The 19,858-nt window shown below is 41.3% G+C and overlaps 1 protein-coding gene across 9 annotated transcripts in view; it reads right to left on the bottom strand.

The window, feature by feature from the left end:
• Positions 1-19,858, bottom strand: part of DYNC1I1 (dynein cytoplasmic 1 intermediate chain 1) — a 193,895-nt gene that overhangs the window by 28,394 nt on the left and 145,643 nt on the right. For all 9 annotated transcript variants that reach the window (XM_055709572.1, XM_055709569.1, XM_055709575.1 and 6 more), the window contains 3 exons: positions 18,199-18,312; positions 15,239-15,372; positions 12,449-12,593 (listed from right to left, as the gene is read on the bottom strand). In XM_055709572.1, coding sequence (XP_055565547.1) covers positions 12,449-12,593; positions 15,239-15,372; positions 18,199-18,312 — 393 coding nt within the window. The remainder of the gene's footprint in view (positions 1-12,448; positions 12,594-15,238; positions 15,373-18,198; positions 18,313-19,858) is intronic.

Below are 19,858 nucleotides of genomic sequence, written 5' to 3'. Positions count from 1 at the left end.
ATATGGCACCACGCGGCAGTGGTAGCGGAGCTGAGCTACAGCCTTCATAGTGCCCCCAGTATCTCTGCCCTCCCAGCTTGACTAGCCTCCAGTGGGAAATAAAAAAGAAGCATTTCCTATAGTATGTCTTGTTGTCTCAACTAGAGAAGAATGTAAGAACTGCATTGAGTCGGGCTGGAAGTCCCCCTTGCTTAGCATCTTGTCTTCAGTACTAAGAACGATTGGCCTTTCGTAAAAGCCGACATTTCATCCTGGTCTGATTTTGCCCACTGAGAGCAGTTATGTTGATTTCATTGTGAAGACTCGATTTGTAAGGTTAAGTGTGTATATAAATGTTTGCAGGACTTCCTTACTGTGAGCCTGTTAACTAAGGGCCCAGGTCTGCAGATTCTTTTAATGTAAGGATTTATGAGTAAGGACCAATACCAACCGCTTTTAGGAATGTTGAAATGTGGAGCCATGTAAAGGTCACTTTAAAGCAGTTTTAAATTACCAAAACTTCAGACTTACACAATCTATAACTAACATGTGGCTATTATTATAAAACAACTGAAATTTAAACTTGATGAGCTTTCATTCTTAAATATCAACTCACTCTGTTATTCAATAGAACAGAAAAAATAGCTTAAAGCAGTTAAACTATGGGCCAAATCTACTTATTACTGAAAAAGAGAGTTTGGGGTGAAAATGTGGCCCTACTGAATCGATGGAGTTTTGCCATTGATTTCAATAGGACAGGATTTGAGCATTTAGTGGGAAAAGTGAAAAAGCCAATTCCAAGACACGTGGTTTTGTCTCATTTATTTAAGCATGTTGTCAAAATCTATTGTTCATCCTCAGTGTTTGTATACGGGCATTGTTTAAAAGGACAATGAAGAGCATACATTTTAAATACATGGGAGCTGTCTAGGAATTAGCACTTGTCTATAAAATAAGAATCTCACCTAAATAAATACTATGTATTTATATAAAAGAGATCTTTTTTTTTCCACATATAAATTTGACCAGTCTATTCCATTTCTTATTTGCATAGAAGAATTTTCTTTAATCCAGGAGGCGCCACACATAAAGTAGCTAATTATCCATATAAAGGAATGTATACATATCCACAGGTTTTAACTAGCATCTGACTTCTGAAAAGCCATAGAAAAAGCTATTGGCTTTGCCTGTTTCGTGAAAGGAGCGTTATACATGCTGGCACAATTTCTGTGCGTGTCAGCTCCACCTAAAGGTACTTCCCTAGACGTACCTTCAGCAGTACAGATGTATGGTGACACCACACGCTCTGTTGTCTCCTCTTCTTTCTTTCCGCTCCATTGTCAACCTGTACTTCTGGCTCACACTGTATTAACAACAGCCATGAGTGTTGTGCAGTATTAGAAGTTGATTTAAGCTAATTTGATTTTTCTAGGTGTGCAGCAAATATGACAGATTCATTAGTCCTTGGCATAGAAACTTTCCGAACAAGCTGATGTGTTTGTTTAGGCTCAAGCTCTGACTTTTGGGCATGTGGAAAGAGCAGAGCCAGAGCAGTCTTGAGCAGAGTGGCTGCTCGTGTGTCTGGCCCTTGAACAAAACAGGGAATAGGGGCTTGGAACTAGATGATCTTTAAGGTCCCTTCCAACCCAAACGATTCTATGATTCTATGAATTTGGCCCCTTATGGGACCAAATATTGTATAAATAGCATTTATTCATTAAAAAAGCAAAAATCCTGCAAAATGGTGTCAGAGAAAGACATCTCTTCTGCCATAGGTAACATGTAAGGAAGCATAACTGCTGTTTTTATTTAAAGCAAGTGTTAGCATCACACTGACCAGACGGTTGCAGAAGAAACTGGGACAGGGCATACATAGCTTATGAGACTTCCACTCAGGTTAGGATCTGAGCTCTTTCACTGTTTTATAGTCCCTAGTCTTCTCCACCTTGAGAGAGACATTTTACTACTTTGCTGAATCTAGACTCATCTTTCCCTTTCTAACGCTGCTAGTTAGGCAGGCCAACCCAAAAGATGCAGACAGTTTAAGCAAAAACTAAAAGCTTCTGGGAATTTTGAGGCAAATACTTCTCAAATCAGCTTTATTCTTGTCTTGACCTTTCCTCCTTCAATGGTCTCCTTCCTGGGACACCAGCTGTTAGCTGTTTCAGGTTACTTGTGCATACCTCTTGCAGTGGCGAGTAAGTTCTCCACTGTGTAGAAGACTCCACTACTCTTGTAAGCCTTCATGTTCTACATTTGTATGGAGTCAAAGAGGCCCTGGATTTTATTCAAACTGATTGATCTCCATGGGAATTTTGCCAGTTCTGGACTACCACGCTTCTCCCAAATCTGTTTTCTAATAGTTATGATAATTTAGGATAATCCAATAGTTCCTACTATAATGCTATACTTATGGGATTTGACTTAGTTCAAATTACGCTAGCTTTGAAAACCTACAGCAATCCCAGCCCGGGAACTGTTACAAGATGTCATAAATCAGAGGGGCTAGTTACAGGTACATCCCTGATGGCTCAACAAAGCCTGTCTGCACTCTCCCTGAAGGGTGTTATTATCCCACAGACCCTGATACTATATAGACCTCTCACAACTTGTAGTCTGCTCCACCTTTTCCAGGACTAGCCAGACCTTCAAGGATGACAATGGGAAAGCAAAAGGACGATGTTTATGCTCTTCAGCTTTAGCCCCCAGTGTTACTGGCTAACTGAGGTGCCCTAAAGTGAGTTACGTGACTAACAGCTCCTTTACCTGTCTTTAAATTCCTTCTGGCAGTCAGGTTCAGTGCTGAATCACAGATGAGCCTCTGGGGCTCAATGGACATTTTGCTGGGCTATGACCTATGTACATGTTGTGTCATCTCACTGTCACATGATTATTAGGTCACTGAATCAAGTCTAAACTGCATTTTTGGGCAAGGGAACAGACTTTAGTTTTAGATTCAGTAGCGACAGGAGGAAAGAAATGAGTATGGAAATGATTCCTACACTCTTCACAGCCCCGTTTTATTTAAGTACTGTAGTATTACTACGCTGATTGTTTTTTGGCATCTTAAAAGTTGCAGACAGTCAAGGCAGAAAACTGTTCACTTCTAGAAATAATTGTTCTTGCAGAGATGCTGAAAATGTTGCCTCTCTTAATTGCCAATAATAAAAGAAAGTCCAATATTTTTGCATATACATGTGGGAATTATTATAGATAGAGGAGGGGACAAGGGTAAGACTGAAAGGAAAGGGGCTATGAGAGCAGACCAAGTCTTGAGATAACATGATGATTACATTTTTGTGGTTTCCTTCCAAGTCAAAGCATCACGGATGAGCATACAAGACAAAAGCAAAGGAAAAAAGGCTCTATGGCTGGCATAAGTGGTTTTAATAAGAACCAATCTTAATGTCTAACGGTGTGGCATGAAGAAAAAAAAGTAAAAGAACTTGGGAAGTCAGACATCACCTGACTGTTAGGAGCATTAGAAAGTCAGACAGCAGAGGTTTCAGGGTCTGTGAAGATAGCCTGGAACATACACTGATGGATAAACTGCTTATTTGGTTAATCCTCCTTAACTGTTTTAAGTCCTTTGCAGAGGTGTGACACATTCAGGCTGTGCTGCTAGACTTCAGTTGTTCTCTTCTACCCAGCCTTTCCACTTACTCAATGGAAAAAGACCTTTTCATTTTCTGAAGAAAAAAAGCAGAAAGCATGGCATTCCTCTTTGCCACTGCATATTAGCTGAGGAACTATTTTCAGTGAATTTGATATAAATGTGTATTACCTCATTTCTAATGTAAATTTAAATGAATTAATAACAAGATATCTGCTTGCAAAGATGAACTTTACAAACATCAGAAGGTATGGAAGGCCTTGAAACTCTACAAAACAGACTTAAGAAAAATTTAATGAAGAAGCTAATATGCAGACTGGGTTATAGTGAGTCACTAGGGAGGACAGTGTTCCCCAGCTCACTTTTCTCCCTGGTTCCTACTGGCCAAGCTCGTGTACGCTGGCTTCTGTGTTTGAGATCATCCAGTTTCATTCCCAGTCTGGAGCCCCTCTTACCTCACACTTGCAAGGGTTGTGCCTACAGGTTTCCACTGCTTGAGGTTAATGCCTCCTGCTCTACTCACCCACTTCAAGCTGGATGCAGTGTAGATGCAACAGTGGAGAAGCCTGTACAGGTATTTGCCATTTGTTCTGTATTTCCTCAGACTGCTGACTTCATCGCTAAATGTTAATCAAGTTTTCCACCTTTTATTTAAAACATGCTTTAAGCAAGCCAGCACTTCTTCCTATGCTACTAACTATGCATTTCAGTCATGAGACTTCTTCAGAAATACTATAATTTTCTTTTGAAATTTCTACCTACTTCTAAAGATGGCTCAATTTCCTCGTTTAAGAAGCTCAAAACACTATAGAAGGTCTTCTTGTCCCTACCTAGCAAACTGATTCACAGTTTCTGTAGCTCATACTCCTGCCTTTATATTACTACTTTCCTGGATTTTTTTCAGAGAAGCAGCTGGGGGACTTGCTGGGAAATACAAGCAAGGTATGGTTTTCCTACATTGATGGAAGAATCACCAAACCCTGATCAGAGGAATCATTGAACACAAAGTGAAAGACTGAAGAAGGGTGGATTTGGTCTTCTAACCTCCAGTTGTCACTCCCTGTTTATATCCCACATGGGTGGGATTGGGAAGCAGAGCTGGAGAGGGAGTGGGATGCTTTAGAAGAAGCTGGATCACTGTGCTAGTGCTCTCCCGTCATGCGTGAAAGACAGCAGCATGCACTTAGGTCCTGAGCCTGTTCCTGTTGAAGTCAGTGGGACTGGTCTCCCTGCTTTGGGCCTCAAGTTGTTAAAGAGAGATAGTTTAGCTCAAATTGTGAGGCAAGGAGGGGAGTGGGATAATGTTGCTGTGGTTTCAGGGGGGTTGTTTCCCACCCCTGTGAATCTGATGAAAGCATTCAGTATGAGGCCCCTGAAAATTCAATTTTTTCTTTTTAATGGAAAATGCTGCTTCATCACAGGGTACCCAGCCTGGCTTTGCATGTGGACTCGGTGAATTACCAGGCTTTCAAGCGACTCTGCTGCTGCAGTTCCAGCTGCCAGGAAGTGCAGGCAGGAGCATGGGGAACATTGCAGGATGGCTGACACAGCCTGATGTTACAGCACCGTCTGCTGAACAGTCGAGATTACTATTTGTAGCTGCTGCCCCCAGGATGCCTGCAGAGCTCTCATGGGTCAGCAAGCAATGATTTTGAGGCTAATTATTATTGAAGAGAACTCCATCTCGTAGGATTTTGAATACAGTGCCTTTTTCTTACTGATAATAAAAGTCTCACACATAGCTGAGAAAGGACCGCTGCATGAAGCAGGTGGGAGAAAATTGCCATTAGGGAAGAAGTCTTGGGCTTTATATATTGATAATTTTCCTGAAATTTTTCACTATTACATGTGAGCCTGATCCTCCAGCATAATTCTGCAACAGAACAGTCAGTGGGAGGTTTGCATTTTGATTTCAGGGGAAAAAGGAATGACGACTTTGTTTTGTACAGATTATATGAGCTCCTGAAATCCAATTCTGCTTTCCATGTGCAAATAAAGCTTTCACTGCTACAGCTGGATTTATGTTAGGGTTTTCTGAAATAAAGTTTAGCCCACTGAGTTTTTCAGAACAGCCTTGGTATTTTAGATTACTGGTGTTTTTTGGGTTTTTTTTGTGTGTGTGTGCGCGCCATTCTTCACAAAACATTTCACAAAGCAGCAGCATGGTTTGTGTGAGTAAATGAAGTATGTTGGCCAGCTGAGGAATATTTTCCTATCACTTTTCAAATACGGCTACACTGAAAACCAAAATCATGAGAAACATTTCATGTGAAGAACTTGGGGCTGATTTCAAGCCACCTGACTTCACTTTGGTTTTGCTCTTTAAAATTACCTAGAAAATACCATAATCTTCTTTTTTGTACAGCTGGATGAGAGCCAGACCTCTGGCTCCAGAGGTAAAGGGCAAAACCTAAAAAAATCCTGTCTGAACAGGCAACTCCACCCTCTTCCCCAAGTCAGCTTGGCCTTTTGACAGAAAGTGAGCTCTGAAGCAAATTCATTCATTGCCTTGTTTTTGGACAAAATTCAAAATTCTGAACTCACACCACAGAGAGACCATTTCCATGAAATTCAGCATGCTGTTTTATCAGCCTTTGTCTTTCCCTATAATCAGATAAAATTAGCATTTGAACAGTGATTAATCAGATTAATCATTTTAATTGCTTCTATCAAAGAGCAAAGCCTGCACTGGAAAGGTATTGTTGTCAAAAGAAAGTGATTGCCTTATGAGCAGAGTCAAGGAGCTCCATGTAGTGATGCAGCAGTGAGGGGGACCATTCTAGCCAGGCATCCAAAATAAGAGGAATAAAATCAGCCCCTGAGAAAGATATTTGACCCCCACCAAAATCAATGGGAGGGAGGAAGAGTAAAGGATTCCACACAGCAGAAAATGGGGACAACTGTCTATATTCAGTCCACCTACTCCCAAAATGGACTAAAGTTTTGGTCTCCCTCACGGTACATTGTTTCTTTTCCTCTTTTTCTCCTTGATGTTATTTCTTGTGCCTCCCTAAATTCCCTGGGCCCTTTTGAATCACCCACCACGGCACTACAGCCAGATGCAGATTGCATCCAGATCCAGTGGGGTGGTAAGTGCAGAAAGCCAGAGGTCCTGATGCCCCTGCAGTTTGATTTAGCATCTGGTCAGAGCATACCCAGGCTTTCTTCTGCTTGTATCTTAGCTTTTATGGCTGCAGAATCAAGCTATAGCTCTGTGTGTATGGCATGAGATAAAGTGGCTGATTCCTTCGTGGTAGTGGTTTTGGAGAAGCCAGAAGATGACAGATCCAGGAGCTCAGAAGTGCTGCCACATCTGCCAGTTTAGATATGACCTGAGGCTGTCCAGATGCAAGAAAGCCGTCAAAAGCTACAACTGTCAGACTCCTGTATAGTCAGTGGTGGGAAGTAATAATGGTATCCTCAAGTGATGTCTAAAGTATGCATTGCAATTACTTCTTCCCAGTAGCTGTGTAAGAAACCGGAGTATGGAAGTTCTAAATAATATAGGATCCAGGAGGTTCCAACTTCATGTGCAGTATAAGTAATCTAAAATGCTGCATGGGCTCATGTGAGAAGACTGAATATGGCCCAAAAGATTTAGGAAAGCTTAGAAAATAATATTAAGAATGAACAGGTTCAAGACTGAAAGTAGTGATATCTTCTAAATTTCACTAACTTCAGCTCTCATCTACCCTGAAGTGTATGCAAGATATATGAGTAACCTCAAAATTTCACCAATCCATTTCACTGTTGGAGACCTGTCTGATACTGTTTCAAACTGGAGAAGTAGGGCTGGCCCCAGGTGGACAAAACTGGTTTTCATCAGGAAGCGTCAGCACATTAAAATCAAAGCTTTACTCTGAGAAAGTCCTACTTTCAGTAGGCACAAGATACAGCTCAGGGCAAAACGGCAAGATCACCGCAGCACTTCCTCCCCTTAGGGAAGACACATGTTCTAGTCCTAGTCAGGCAAACCTTTGCAGCGTGGCTTGGTTCCCAAACCACTGGCTTACAGGATAGTCTTGTGGAGCTCTTCATAAATAACTGCGTATTCAGTGGAACAGGAACATCTTCCATAAGGCAGGGGAATGCTGTGTACCATCACTAACATCAGTGTCTCTCATCTGTGATCCACTCTAATCACCTGCCATGGGACTTCACCAAATCAAGTAATTGACTCCAGCATTTCCAACAACAGTTAAAACAATTTTCATGAGAATTCACCAAGTTCTTGCAGTAGTTCACTACCTTTACTCTCCTTTTATCACGACTACTTGTTTGACTACATTTCTGTTTGGATCTTTAACTTCCAGCAATGCTATCTATAACACAAGGGGCTGTCACTCACCCGCTTAATGTGATTGAAATTATACTAGAAAAAAATATGAGCCAGTAATCAGCTATCTAGATACATGGTATCTGTAATGTAAAAAATACTAAGTTCTTAATCTTGATAAAAGTGACAACCTGACTCTGTTTTAGTAAAATTTAAAAGTTGCCCATTTGTGAGTGCATTGTTTTCTTGGTGACTAAAGTCCACAATTATGTAATGCTTTGATTCATTCTGCTACAGCATTTTCCATCACAGTAAGTTTGATATATCAGGTTGATCCTATCAGATCCTATCAGCCAGGCTTTTGGGGAAGGGGATTGAGCGGGCAGAGGTACCTTTCTTTAGCGCACCACCACGTGCTTCTTTGTATTGTTCTTGTGATAGGCTTCAGCTTGACCTCTGAGGAGATGGGGCTCAACCACTAGTCCAAATTAAAACCAGTAGAGCTTGAAGTTATATGCTGATAGGAGGGTATTAAAATGCAAGGTAAAAATAATTTACTCCAAGAGTTGGAAGGACTGGGTCATAACAAGGTATTCAGCAACCAGATGTGCATAAGATATTGAGGGTACAGAAATGTACATGAAGGCACATAGCATAGAAATGTGAAGTTTTGCTGTTTAAAAAGTGGCTTCTCAAAAAGCACAACAGACCGCAGACTGGGATAACACAGGGCACCAAAAGAGAAAAGCAGCATGTGAAGAACATAAGAAAGAGAAGACAAAGAAGAGGGATGAGGAAAGAGCTACGGTTGATGCACATACTGGTAAGGCAAAACTGAGCACAGACACAAAATTAGGTACTGTTGTCACTGACGGTACATAGGTCCGTTCTTGCTAATTAGCTCTTGCTAATGCGGCAGTCCTACTACCAGGCTGCTCACCTCTGTCCCTCCTGATTACAGCACTCACTATTACTTATTGCTATTATATATTATTACATATTATTATATAATAATATCACTATTATTATTACTTAGACAAAGAGGGAGATAAGCATGAATGGGGATACAGCAATGTTACAGTTACTCCAATCTCTCTTCTAGCCAACTGCACATCTGAGCAGTTAGGCACAGATGTAAGAGGAAAAAAGCAATTAGCTCCTCTCAATGGAAGGATAAGAGATAAAGGAGACATACAAGGATGAATGAGTTAACAAGATTCAGCTCTCTACCCAGACCTTTATTAACTCCCTCAGCAGCAAACAAGCCATCTTCTATGCTGAAACTAGCTTATGTTTTGCTATGCTTTAACAATTCCAAGCTAGCTACTGTCCCTTGACACAGTATCTAAAAATTTGCACTCCAAACAGCAATTGCTGTAATAATAACAATACTTATATTTCATTATTTAACCTCATGCTATTCATGAGGATTAGTGCTTAATTAATTAACAACACTTAGCATTTCCACTTAGCACTTTACCTCTTCAAAGCATCTTACAGACAATACCTAATTAAGGGGCAGAGCTCCAGACACTTCACATCAGGACTTCCCTTTGACAGCTCTGCATCCAAGACTTGCTCATATGGTGTAGCATGGATTCAAGTTGAAAGCCCTATTGACTTCATCAGGAACCAGGTAGTGCCCTATCAAGTGACTACCCTTGCAAATTCCTTCCCTTTTCCTGTTGCTTCTGGTTGCTTACTATTCACCCAGGGATCTAATTATTGCCTAATGTGATGGGTGATAATGTGAATCTTGTATTAGTGTTGTCTACAAAACCTTCATTCTTCTGTTAGTGAAAACCTTATTCTCGGTCACCTTGTTGAACTGCATTTGGATAGAAAATGTGTTAACCACAAAAACAGATTATAAAATGTCAAGCCAGAGTTTTTAAAGGAGATGGCGCTTTCAATCCATCAGTCAAATGCCTGCTATGAAAGTGCCTTTCTTGTAAGCACCCCAGGGTGCAATACAACATCAATAGACAATATAAACAGAGAGCTTTTATGGTTCACTTTACACTTGGACATGGACTCTGAACCTGTGAAACAGAAAGGAATTGAATTTCATGACCAAAAAGGATAATGTGCACAGGATTAAGTAGAAGAAGGAAAGCAATACAGCATTGGATGCTGATAGAGAGATTAAATTTACAAGTAAGAAACCAAAAGAATAAAAAAATTATGAGTAAACTCTCATACACCAGCAGCAGCACTCAGTGTTTCATACCAATTCACTATATTTTCAGAGAATCAAATATTCTGATTGGTTTATTCAAAGCTTGAACAACCAGGCTCTGACTATGAGAACTGAACAAAGAGAGCCCTAAATATGTAATAGCTCCAGCCAAGAGCATTACCCAGACAGTATGGAAATAAACTTCTGCAGGAGTCAAATTGGAAGAAAAAGAAAACATTCATCACAGTTCAAGGACTTGTCTAATGTCTCAGAGGATGTCCTCACAGGGCAGTGGCTGGCAGTGCAGCAGCCTGGGGCTGCTGCTGCTCAAAACTGCTCCAGAAGAAAGCAAGCGATCCAACACAGCAACACGGCTTCCAACTCTGAGTGGTGCTGTGGTGTGTCACATGCACGTCACAGCTCACATCAGCTAGGTCAAACAGCTTTCTCAGGAAGCCCCTCTTGCCAGATGAGCCACAGCTTGATAGATATTAGAAATTTAAATGGTTTGGTTCTTTGACAACTGACACTATTGAACAGAATCTGACCTAACCATTTTGGCACTGAATTCTTCCACAAGGATAACTGTGTACCACTAACTGCAGTGTCTTTGTGCCCGAAATATGCTGTGTTAGTGTTACTGCTAACTTCTGAAATCCCAGGAGTTTAAAATAAAAGCCAGACCTTATTATCCCTTAATATAATTTCATTTAAGCTGCAGATGGATGAGACCCTTATTGCCATATTCAACCTCAAACTGAGGGTCAGACACTCACCCTAGACTTCTCTGGACATGTAAGGTTGAAATTCAGCACCTGCCTTTCACCTTCCCCCAGTCTCCACATACTCTTTGCCCCTTACTCAGCTTCATCTTCAACCCTCCAATGTTCCCTTGCCACGAGTCACCACTGCCCAGGACTCCCTTGTCTCAGACACGAAACAGCCTAGCCAGCTCCAACCAGCTAACACCTGAGCTCTCCATCACCTGGTTACCCTGCAGCCCTTTCTGATGTTTACCGCCTAGGAACCATTCCAGACTCATTCCAGCCTGCCCATGGCCACTCCCCTGGACCACTTCTGCATTGGTTAAGGCTGAGCCCACTGATGTAATTAGTGTTACATGCTAATTAGATAAATCATGCACCTTCCTTATAATGAGTTTCCTAAAATGTAATGCTCAAGACAAAGCCATCAGCTGTGGTCACTGTTCACCAGGAAAAGATCCCTGTTAATTAGCATGCACACTGGATCAGGCCATTAAGAAATGCATTGTGAAGCTACCATGGAAGCTGATTCAAGTTATTATCTAGGTGCTTCTGTTTCCAGCACAAGGCTGTCACATGAGCCCGTCTGATCACTTTTGTATTTACATTTGCTATGCATCTGTCCTAGCCCATCTCTAAGCCCTGATGTCTTGGAGGAACACATGCTGAGACACTTCCTGACTGGGGTCAGCTTCCAATACTGGAACTCTGCCCGGTGCAGCCTAAGATGTGAACCAAATGCAAGACATAAAACCATGATTAAGACAAAAGCCTGGCATTTGGAAGGCAGTTTTTTACTCTGGTGTATGACAAAAATAACTGCTTAGATGACTTATATAATTAGGATTTTAACCTCTCAATCTCCTGTTTTCCTCAGCCTTTACAACGAAATAGGTTGGTCTCTTTAGTCTGTCCCACAGTTTTCAGTCATGCTGTCATTACCCTATATTCATACAGTTCTATGGGGTGTTGGGGTTTCAAAGTTTCACAGGACTGGGTATTCATTTCTGCTGTTCATAGTACTTTCCCTGTCAGAGGTCACAGGGACACGTCCATAGAGTAGTCAGCAACATGGAATGTAAGTTCCAGCATGTATTTCCTCCCTGCTTTCAGCCATCAGCATGTAATGTCTTTGGGACAATTTATACTTTTTTTGCTATCACAGCTTCCTACAGCAATGAATTTCACAAGTGATATTGACTGCATTAAGTTGTACGTGTGCTTCCCCTGTTGCTTCATCAGAAGAAAGTGTTGCTGCTACTGCACCACCACAGTGCCTAGTATTAGCCTTGCAATTTAGCCTGCCCAGGGAGTCCTGGATGGATTGTTTGATGACTTGCAGTACAAGACATCCTAATCTCCCTGCCCAGCAAAACTGCTTCAGTACTAGGGTTAATACTGAAGTGCAGACCAGCTGAAGCTACCTTTAAAAGGCAGGGTATGCTCCAGGGCACATATGGTTGATACAGTTACATTAGGTTTATATTTTATTTAAAATTTTATCACTACACATATTCTAAGCACAGCCTTTCAATTAATTAATTCTTAGGACTTGATGTAGACAATATTGAAATATTTCTGATAATAGCATTTTCACAAGTAGCATTACCCATCCCATCCCAGCTTGGATTTCTCACCTTAGTGGTCCACAACTTGACTGTCCAGTCAAATGATGATGTCACAAAGAGATGGGAAAAGTCAATTGGACCCACTGCCATGTGACAATTGATTCCTGTGACGGGTCCTTGGTGGCCTTCAAAAATTTCACCAATGCCAGCTTTACTGCAGGAAGAAGAGACATTTACATTCAGAGAGTGATTTAACATCTGGTGATTTAACGTAATTTTTCTTTACTTTTAGGTTTCCGTTTCCTTTTAAAATTCCATTTAACCTGTAAATATCTCGCCTTTCAGTAAGGCCTTTGCCTGCAGAGGTTTATTCCTGTGGGCACAATTAATGCTCAGAAACCAGCACATGGATACTTTCTCTTACTTCTGAGGACTTTCCTTACTTGTTTTTACATACACTGTCTACTACTGTAGCTTGAAATAAAATTTATGTATAATTCTAAATTATAATTATACCATAGCTTATGCCTCTGAGTAAGCCACTGTCACAAGGAATAACCATTAAAATAAAAAATGCAAGTATGTTAATGACTTATCATGTGCAATTCCTTTGCTCTTAAATATTTGAAATGACCTTCCACAGCAGTGAAGCAAATCACTAGGAAGCAAATCCTTTTTCACAAAAAGTGAAGGAACTGTTCCTGTGATCAGGTATCACAGAGTCATTACTTTGAACAAGGGGAGATGTGCATTTCATCAGCCTGAGGCTAGAATAGCTATTAGGAAGGAAAAATAAAACACTGTGTAAGAGAGAATATGCACAGTTTTCTTCTTCCTGGAAGCAAATGATGCCAGATCAGTTGTCAGTGCCGTCTCACAGTGTATACAGAAAGGGGAATCATGAGATTACCCTTTTAGTTGCATCATAGAAAAATTGCCAATGGAAGAAAACACATTAAAAATAGCCACAGCTCTGACAAGGCTGCCAGGCCTTTGCAGGGTGAATACAGTGTACCCAAGGAGATGAGGAGCTGCACTGGAGGAAATTGGTCCCTCATATTGCTAGTGTGGTGTCCCCTCACCTCTCCTGTTGCCCATGCTCACTTAGGGTCCCCTGCCAGCGCTCACAGCATGTGCTGGAGCTGGAGCTGTGCTCTGCAGTGCCTCTGCAGTGCTGGATGCAAAGCACACCACTTATTTTATCCCCATCTGTCTGCCACATAGTTAGATGAATAAGGGGAGTTCTGCAGCACTGAGAACACCTTGTGTATCCGCTGTGCTTTGATACACCTTTTTCCAGAATAATGTATAGCTCTCCACTGTGCTGGGCTGAAGGACACAGGAGCCTCTGGAAGTAAAGCAGGGATGATAGCAAAAAACTCTATAGAAAGACAGGCAGGACCAGAAGAAGAGTGTGTGTGTTCAATGGTCAGCAGAAAGACTGCTAAAAAGGTGAGCTAACAAGAGGGTCTGGCACTTTCTTCCTCTTGTGAGGAACAAGCCAGGCATGTCTGAAAGATCAGAAGTGAGAAATGCGTTTGGGCATGCTTCATTTATCCTAGCAGCCTAAGACTAATTCAAACCATCAGCCACTGCATAGCCTATCAGTATAATGCCTAAACAGACACAATTTTGCAATACTGTCAGTGGTCAGGCTAAAATAAAAATTATATTGAAAAAAAAATGTAAAACTATTTAAACAACATTAGGAATGTGTAATAGAAGCCTTACAATCTTAAACCAGTGTATCGATGTCTGGTCAACAGAAACGCAGAATGTGATAAAATATGAATTCAGAGAATATTGCAAACTATTGAAGTGTGAGGGTGAGCTTTGACTCTATCAGTGAAAAAAGGTTTGTTCTTTACAAAAGCCTTTCAAGCATCCCAGAGGATGAAACTACTACCAGAAGCTAACAGCAAGCTAGCATCCTGCAGATTTACAGGGTACAAAATAAGGAACTTGCAGTATTAAGCTACAGCCTGGGTTATCCAAGGAAGGGATATAGCCACCATGTATGAGAGAGCACAGGGTACCAGTCCTGGAAGCGGGTCAGCCAGAGCTTGCATACCTCCATGGCACACTGCAGCTATGCTCATGTTAGCAAATAAACCAGGCAGCAGCCCAGACTGAGAGCAAGCTGTGCAGCATGGCTCCTGGCTCTACAAACAGCCCCTCTCACCTTCCTGGAGAGGGTGGGCATGTCCAAACTGCCCGCTGAGAGTGGGGGCCAGCAGTGCTCAGTCTCTAGACTGGCTGTGCAGACACAGCCTGCAGTGGCACTGTATGGCTGTGCGTTGGGACATGCATGCTCTATTTATCACATGCATGCTCTGTTTCTCACATGCATGTGTGCCCATGGTGGCTTTTCTCTGATATATGCCTGTGGAGACTGAAGCTGGAGCTGAGGATGGAAAAAAATAAAGTGGATCAACCATCTGTGAGTGGTTTAGGCCTGATTACCCTACAACAAAACCGTCTTCGAGGGCCTCATTCAACCTGGCCAGACTTAGATACCTACATCTCAGCTAGCTGTCTAGACCTCCGTCTCACTTCATGGGTAAGAAAGAGGCTTTTCCGAGGTCCCAGTCATCTATTCTTCAGTCAGATGGCTGAAGAAGGTAAAGGAAATGAAACCTAAGAGCAGTCATAGCTCCCCACCAACTAAACAGGGAGCGTGGGGCAACTACCCCAGTATAACAGGCTGTAGCACAGATGTTCAAAATCGGGCAACTCCTGTCCTAGTCATGAGAACAGTACAGACACCATTGATCCAAAAGAAAAAACATGAAACACTATCCACACACACTCGGCTACCTCACGCCAGCACAGGTACATGACGTTATTTAAGTACATCACCTTCCATGACGACAGGCTGTGTAGACTGTCCCCTCTTCACTGCCAACAACAAAGTTATTCACATCTCCGGTTGGGAAAGCCATTCCTGTAACTGCCACTGGTTTGGACTTATTGTACACCAGCTCCATGCTCTCCTACAAAAGAGGTCTTTGTTATTATTCTGAGATCATCCTTTTGTTTGGATGTTTGTTTTTTGTTTTTGTTTTTGTTTTTGTTTTTAATAATTCATTTCTAAATGAATAATTACACAGGGTAGCAGGAGGGGAAGAAGAAATAATTTGGTCCAGCCACAGGACTTTGATTTCTAAATAGGATGTTGTGAGAAGATGCAATGTCACAAACTAGGATAGCACTGCTCCTGCCATCCATGCTGCTGTCTGTCACATGTTTGAGAGCAGCTGGAAGACACTGGTCTTTGCTATATCATTTTAAATCAGGCAGAGATGACAGGTGAGAATTTAAAACCTAATGGTGCAGAAACTAAAGATAATACCTTAATGGATACACTTGCCAGCCCCAGGCTCTAATAAAACATGCAATACCCTTCTATTTACGCACATTTTTAAAATCAATTGTTTGTCAGAAAACACATGTAACATTGTGTGCACCTGACACATTTATCAGACTGTGCCATTTGTCCCTTTGCAGAGCAGAATTAAAAAGCTGTGGTCCTGTCACTACTACCATTCTAAGCATTGCTTTTCAGGGATTTTTTGAGGTAACCATAAACACTCCCTCTAGACTCTACCATCAAGCTACAAACCAGCAAGCATATTTTTGTTTTTCATTTGGTAGATGTATTTCAAAGTAAATCAGCATGTCCATTTTTGCTATTGCAAGTACCACCAGCATGAACACTCTGTGGCCGTTGCAAGATGTGTACGCTTTGAGCAGATTGTGCACAATTTTTTGGCTGTTCAGTCTAAATGGGGTAACCCAAGAACCCACACAGGGGCTGAACGATTTAGCAATTTTCATTTTTGGCTATTTAAGTGGGTATGTTTTCTATGTTTAAAATGTCTAAGCTGCTATTCTTCTAGGGCCAAAGCCTGTAGTGCTTTACTTAGAAGGGCTTTTTGCTGTAGCTGAAGAAAGTGGGCATCCCTGTGAGAGGAGAGGTCTGCAAATTCATAGAAATACTTTTGCTTGGTTTAAACTTTTCTTTTGGTTCTACTAAAAAGGCAAAACAAGACCTGGAAAATGCACTGGCAGAGCACCTGTGGACCATATATTTCTGTGAAAATTTGCTGGGGTGAGATCATAAGTTATTGTCTCTGCAGAGACACAGCCAGATACTGTGGTGGACTCTCTCCTCCCAGCGCCTACACCACGGCTGTACATGAGTGCTCTGGATCCATGCTTTCAGAAAGTTTCAGGCTGACACATCAGGAACACTCTGCTCCTCCGAATTTGAAGCTATGGTACGTAACTTGACATCAAGTCCTGTGCCTTTCTTTTCCAGGTCAGCATGAGCCATGCGCCAAACTTCAGCATACTGTGGGGTCTGTTCCCATCATTGTTAAAAGCCAGTTTTGGAGCAGGGAAATTCCATCTGGGAGATGAAGTACTGGAACTGAGATGTTGAGAAATTTCTGCTTCAGAATTTAGCATTCCAGTAAGTGAATATATAAGGGTGGGATTTATCTTCTTGATGTTTAAGTGAGAAACTGAGGAAGGGATTCAGGTGCCTAAACATAGATGTCTGGGCCATTTTAGCTGCCTCCACTTCTATCCCAGAAGAGTATTGGCTTTTCATAATCCCAGGACACAACTACCAGACTATTGCCTTAGATGAGCATGAGCAACGTGATCTGACTTTGAAGTTGGCCTCACTTTGAGTAGGAGAATAGATGGGATGACTTCCAGAAGCCCTTCCATCCTAAGATTTCATAGTTCTGTACCCCAGGGTGGATATTTGAAATGGTATTTCACACTGTGATTGGATGACTTGTCCTTCACAAGTGCCCAGTCTTTCTCTACGTTAACTATAAAGGGAACTCAAATTACTAGCTTAGATTTGACATGGACCTAGCTTTTAGGTGGCTAAGGTTAGGATAGAGGAATCCCACTTCTTGTGTCAACACTGCAAAGCAAATAATTTAATAGTAATTGCTCATTAATGCATGATTAATGGAATCATTAAGAGGAGTTTCTACGCAGCATTTTGAAACAAGATCAGATCCCATGATGCTCAGTAAAAATGATATTAATTTTTTTTTTTTTCTAAGAAATTATGTATAAAAAATGAGTGATGTATTGGAATAGAAAATGTATTACTCCAGAAGATAACACTTAAAAGATGTTTTTCCATAGACCTTTTCCAGCACCAGATTCTTTGTTTAGTTTCCATTATTATAATCACTAGTGGTTTGGACAATTTTCCTGGGTTTCCTTTCATTTTTGATAAAAAGGAGAGGAGTGAGGGGAAAGACAATAGCAGCAAACATTCCAGAAGGGGGAAATTAGTTCTAAAACTTTTGACTGGCATTGTTTGTTCCGTTGGCTACAAAAGGCAGGCAGCAAAGTAAGCTTTCTGACTGTGTGCCTTGCAAACCCGTAGGTGCCTAGGGTGCGTTCAGCAGCAGTGCAATCTAGTCCATATTTGTTAAACAATGCTGTACAGTAAGTACAATTTATACCACAGGCGACTTCTGTAATTACCGTGCTTTAAAATGGATTATTTCATTTTCACTTGAAACTGACCTATGTATTAACGTATTACAATAATTACATGATTTGTGGTAAAGGAAATGGGTTTTGGCTCTTAGCAGAGACTGCTGGAAGCAAGCTGTACTCTTTCAAGTGCATCCATTGGTTTTTGTTTGTATAGGACGTGAGGTTTTGGCTTTTAGGGGCTATGTTCCATTAAGCAGGTATCCTGCTTTACTGAAGGTGCTTTTTCCCCCCTGTATAGGCGAAAACAAACCCATTTCCCCCTGTGTAGGTGAAAACAAACCCACCTGTGGAGTCGAGAGCATGTCCAGGCTCCAGGAGCACATTTTGCCATCCGTAGAGACGGTAATGAGATTGTGTGCATTCTGTGTTCCAACTACATTCACACAATACACAGGATGCTGAAAACACATTAACACCGGAAATCAGAGAGCCATTCTCACATCTTCATGAACAAACTTCCAATGTCTCATATGTTATTTTAAAGAATGATTAAGTAGTTACATAATGCCTGGAAAATACTCCGCTTTTGCCAGATAGGAATTGTTTGGGGGTTTTTTTGATTTAAATTTTAAGAGGTATGTTATGGAGGTGGAATTGTTTTCAGAGTTTCATTTTCCTCATAATAAAACAACCCAGCTGAGTAATGCTGTGAAAATACTGAATTATGTGGATGAGATTTCACCCACAGGGACATGTATCATTCTACTGATGGCTTTTGACACTGAAAATAACCATCGGAAAGAGGCAAATTGTCCAAATGGAATTAAAATGAAAACTTTATTCAAGAAAACAGCTGCATAAAACTTGAACTTTTCCAGAATTTGGCTTGCATGTTAAATATTTGCAAATGTACTCCAGTTGAAATACCTGAACAAGACCATCAGCTTTCTCCAGCATTGGCCAATATACCTTTTTAAATCCATGATTATAAATGTGGACTGACTAAATTTAGGGTGTTACACCTGGTTCACCATAGCAGAGTCATTCCATGGAGGCTGAATTCTGCTTGGTGTGCAATAATGAAACTTGGCCTATTTCTTTTCCAAGGAACCTGGTAACATTTTGAGCCTAAAGCGTCATCTGATATCTGATGGTGACATATGAGGGATGATTCAAATTCAGTAACCTCCAGAGTGAAAAATCAGTCAGACTGAACAATAAGATTTTGTTTCCTTTGACCAGTACAAGTGATATTGCTGAATTAAGGGTAAGACAGGCCAAGCAAAGAAAAATTGTATTTCTCTGCCTCTTTTGCCGATGAATAGAAGACCTGCATCTCCAGGATGAAAAAATACTTTTTACTGATCCTTTCTTTATTTAAAGAAAATTAGGTCCAACTTACAAGAGATCCCTATAGAGCTTCTAAGTCAGCTCCATGTACGGTTAGAAACATGGCATTTGCTCCTGCTGAAAGGAATGGCAGAACTACCACTTATTTTAGACTGCTTTAAGATCCAGCTGTTGGTCACCTACCCAGTCAGTAGGGAAAGGCAGAAATCTTCAGAGCACTGCCTGGCTCTCACGTTCAATACCTGTGTGGGCCCAGTAAATGCCCGCAGCATTTACTTGGCAGCATCTGAATGCACAGTGTGTGTGCGTGTGCACACCAAAGATGGACTTAACAATTGCTGCTGAAAGGGTACCTTGTGCTTGAAGGCCACCTGTACATACCAGTAAGTTGCAAGGTCCATTATGATGCTAATTTTTCTCTTTCTCTCAAGATTGTCAAGCACCTGGTTTTGCCCAGATCATCAAGTGGACCCCAATCTGTCCCTCATGTGTCTTGTGCTATTACCCTCCTATGATGGACCTTCTTGCTGCCTAGTGATGAGATGACGCCAGTGCTAAACACAATTAGCAGGTACTGATGTGTGAAATTAGCATAGACCTGTTTTTTCATGGGTGTTTGACCTCCAGTAGCCCAAACAGACAGGGACAGAGTGG

Source organism: Falco cherrug, chromosome 4 (genome assembly GCF_023634085.1).
Source record: "Falco cherrug isolate bFalChe1 chromosome 4, bFalChe1.pri, whole genome shotgun sequence".
Lineage (NCBI taxonomy): Eukaryota > Metazoa > Chordata > Aves > Falconiformes > Falconidae > Falco > Falco cherrug.
The sequence above is the reverse complement of the archived record's forward strand: the minus strand, read 5'-3'. Positions and strand labels throughout refer to the sequence as shown.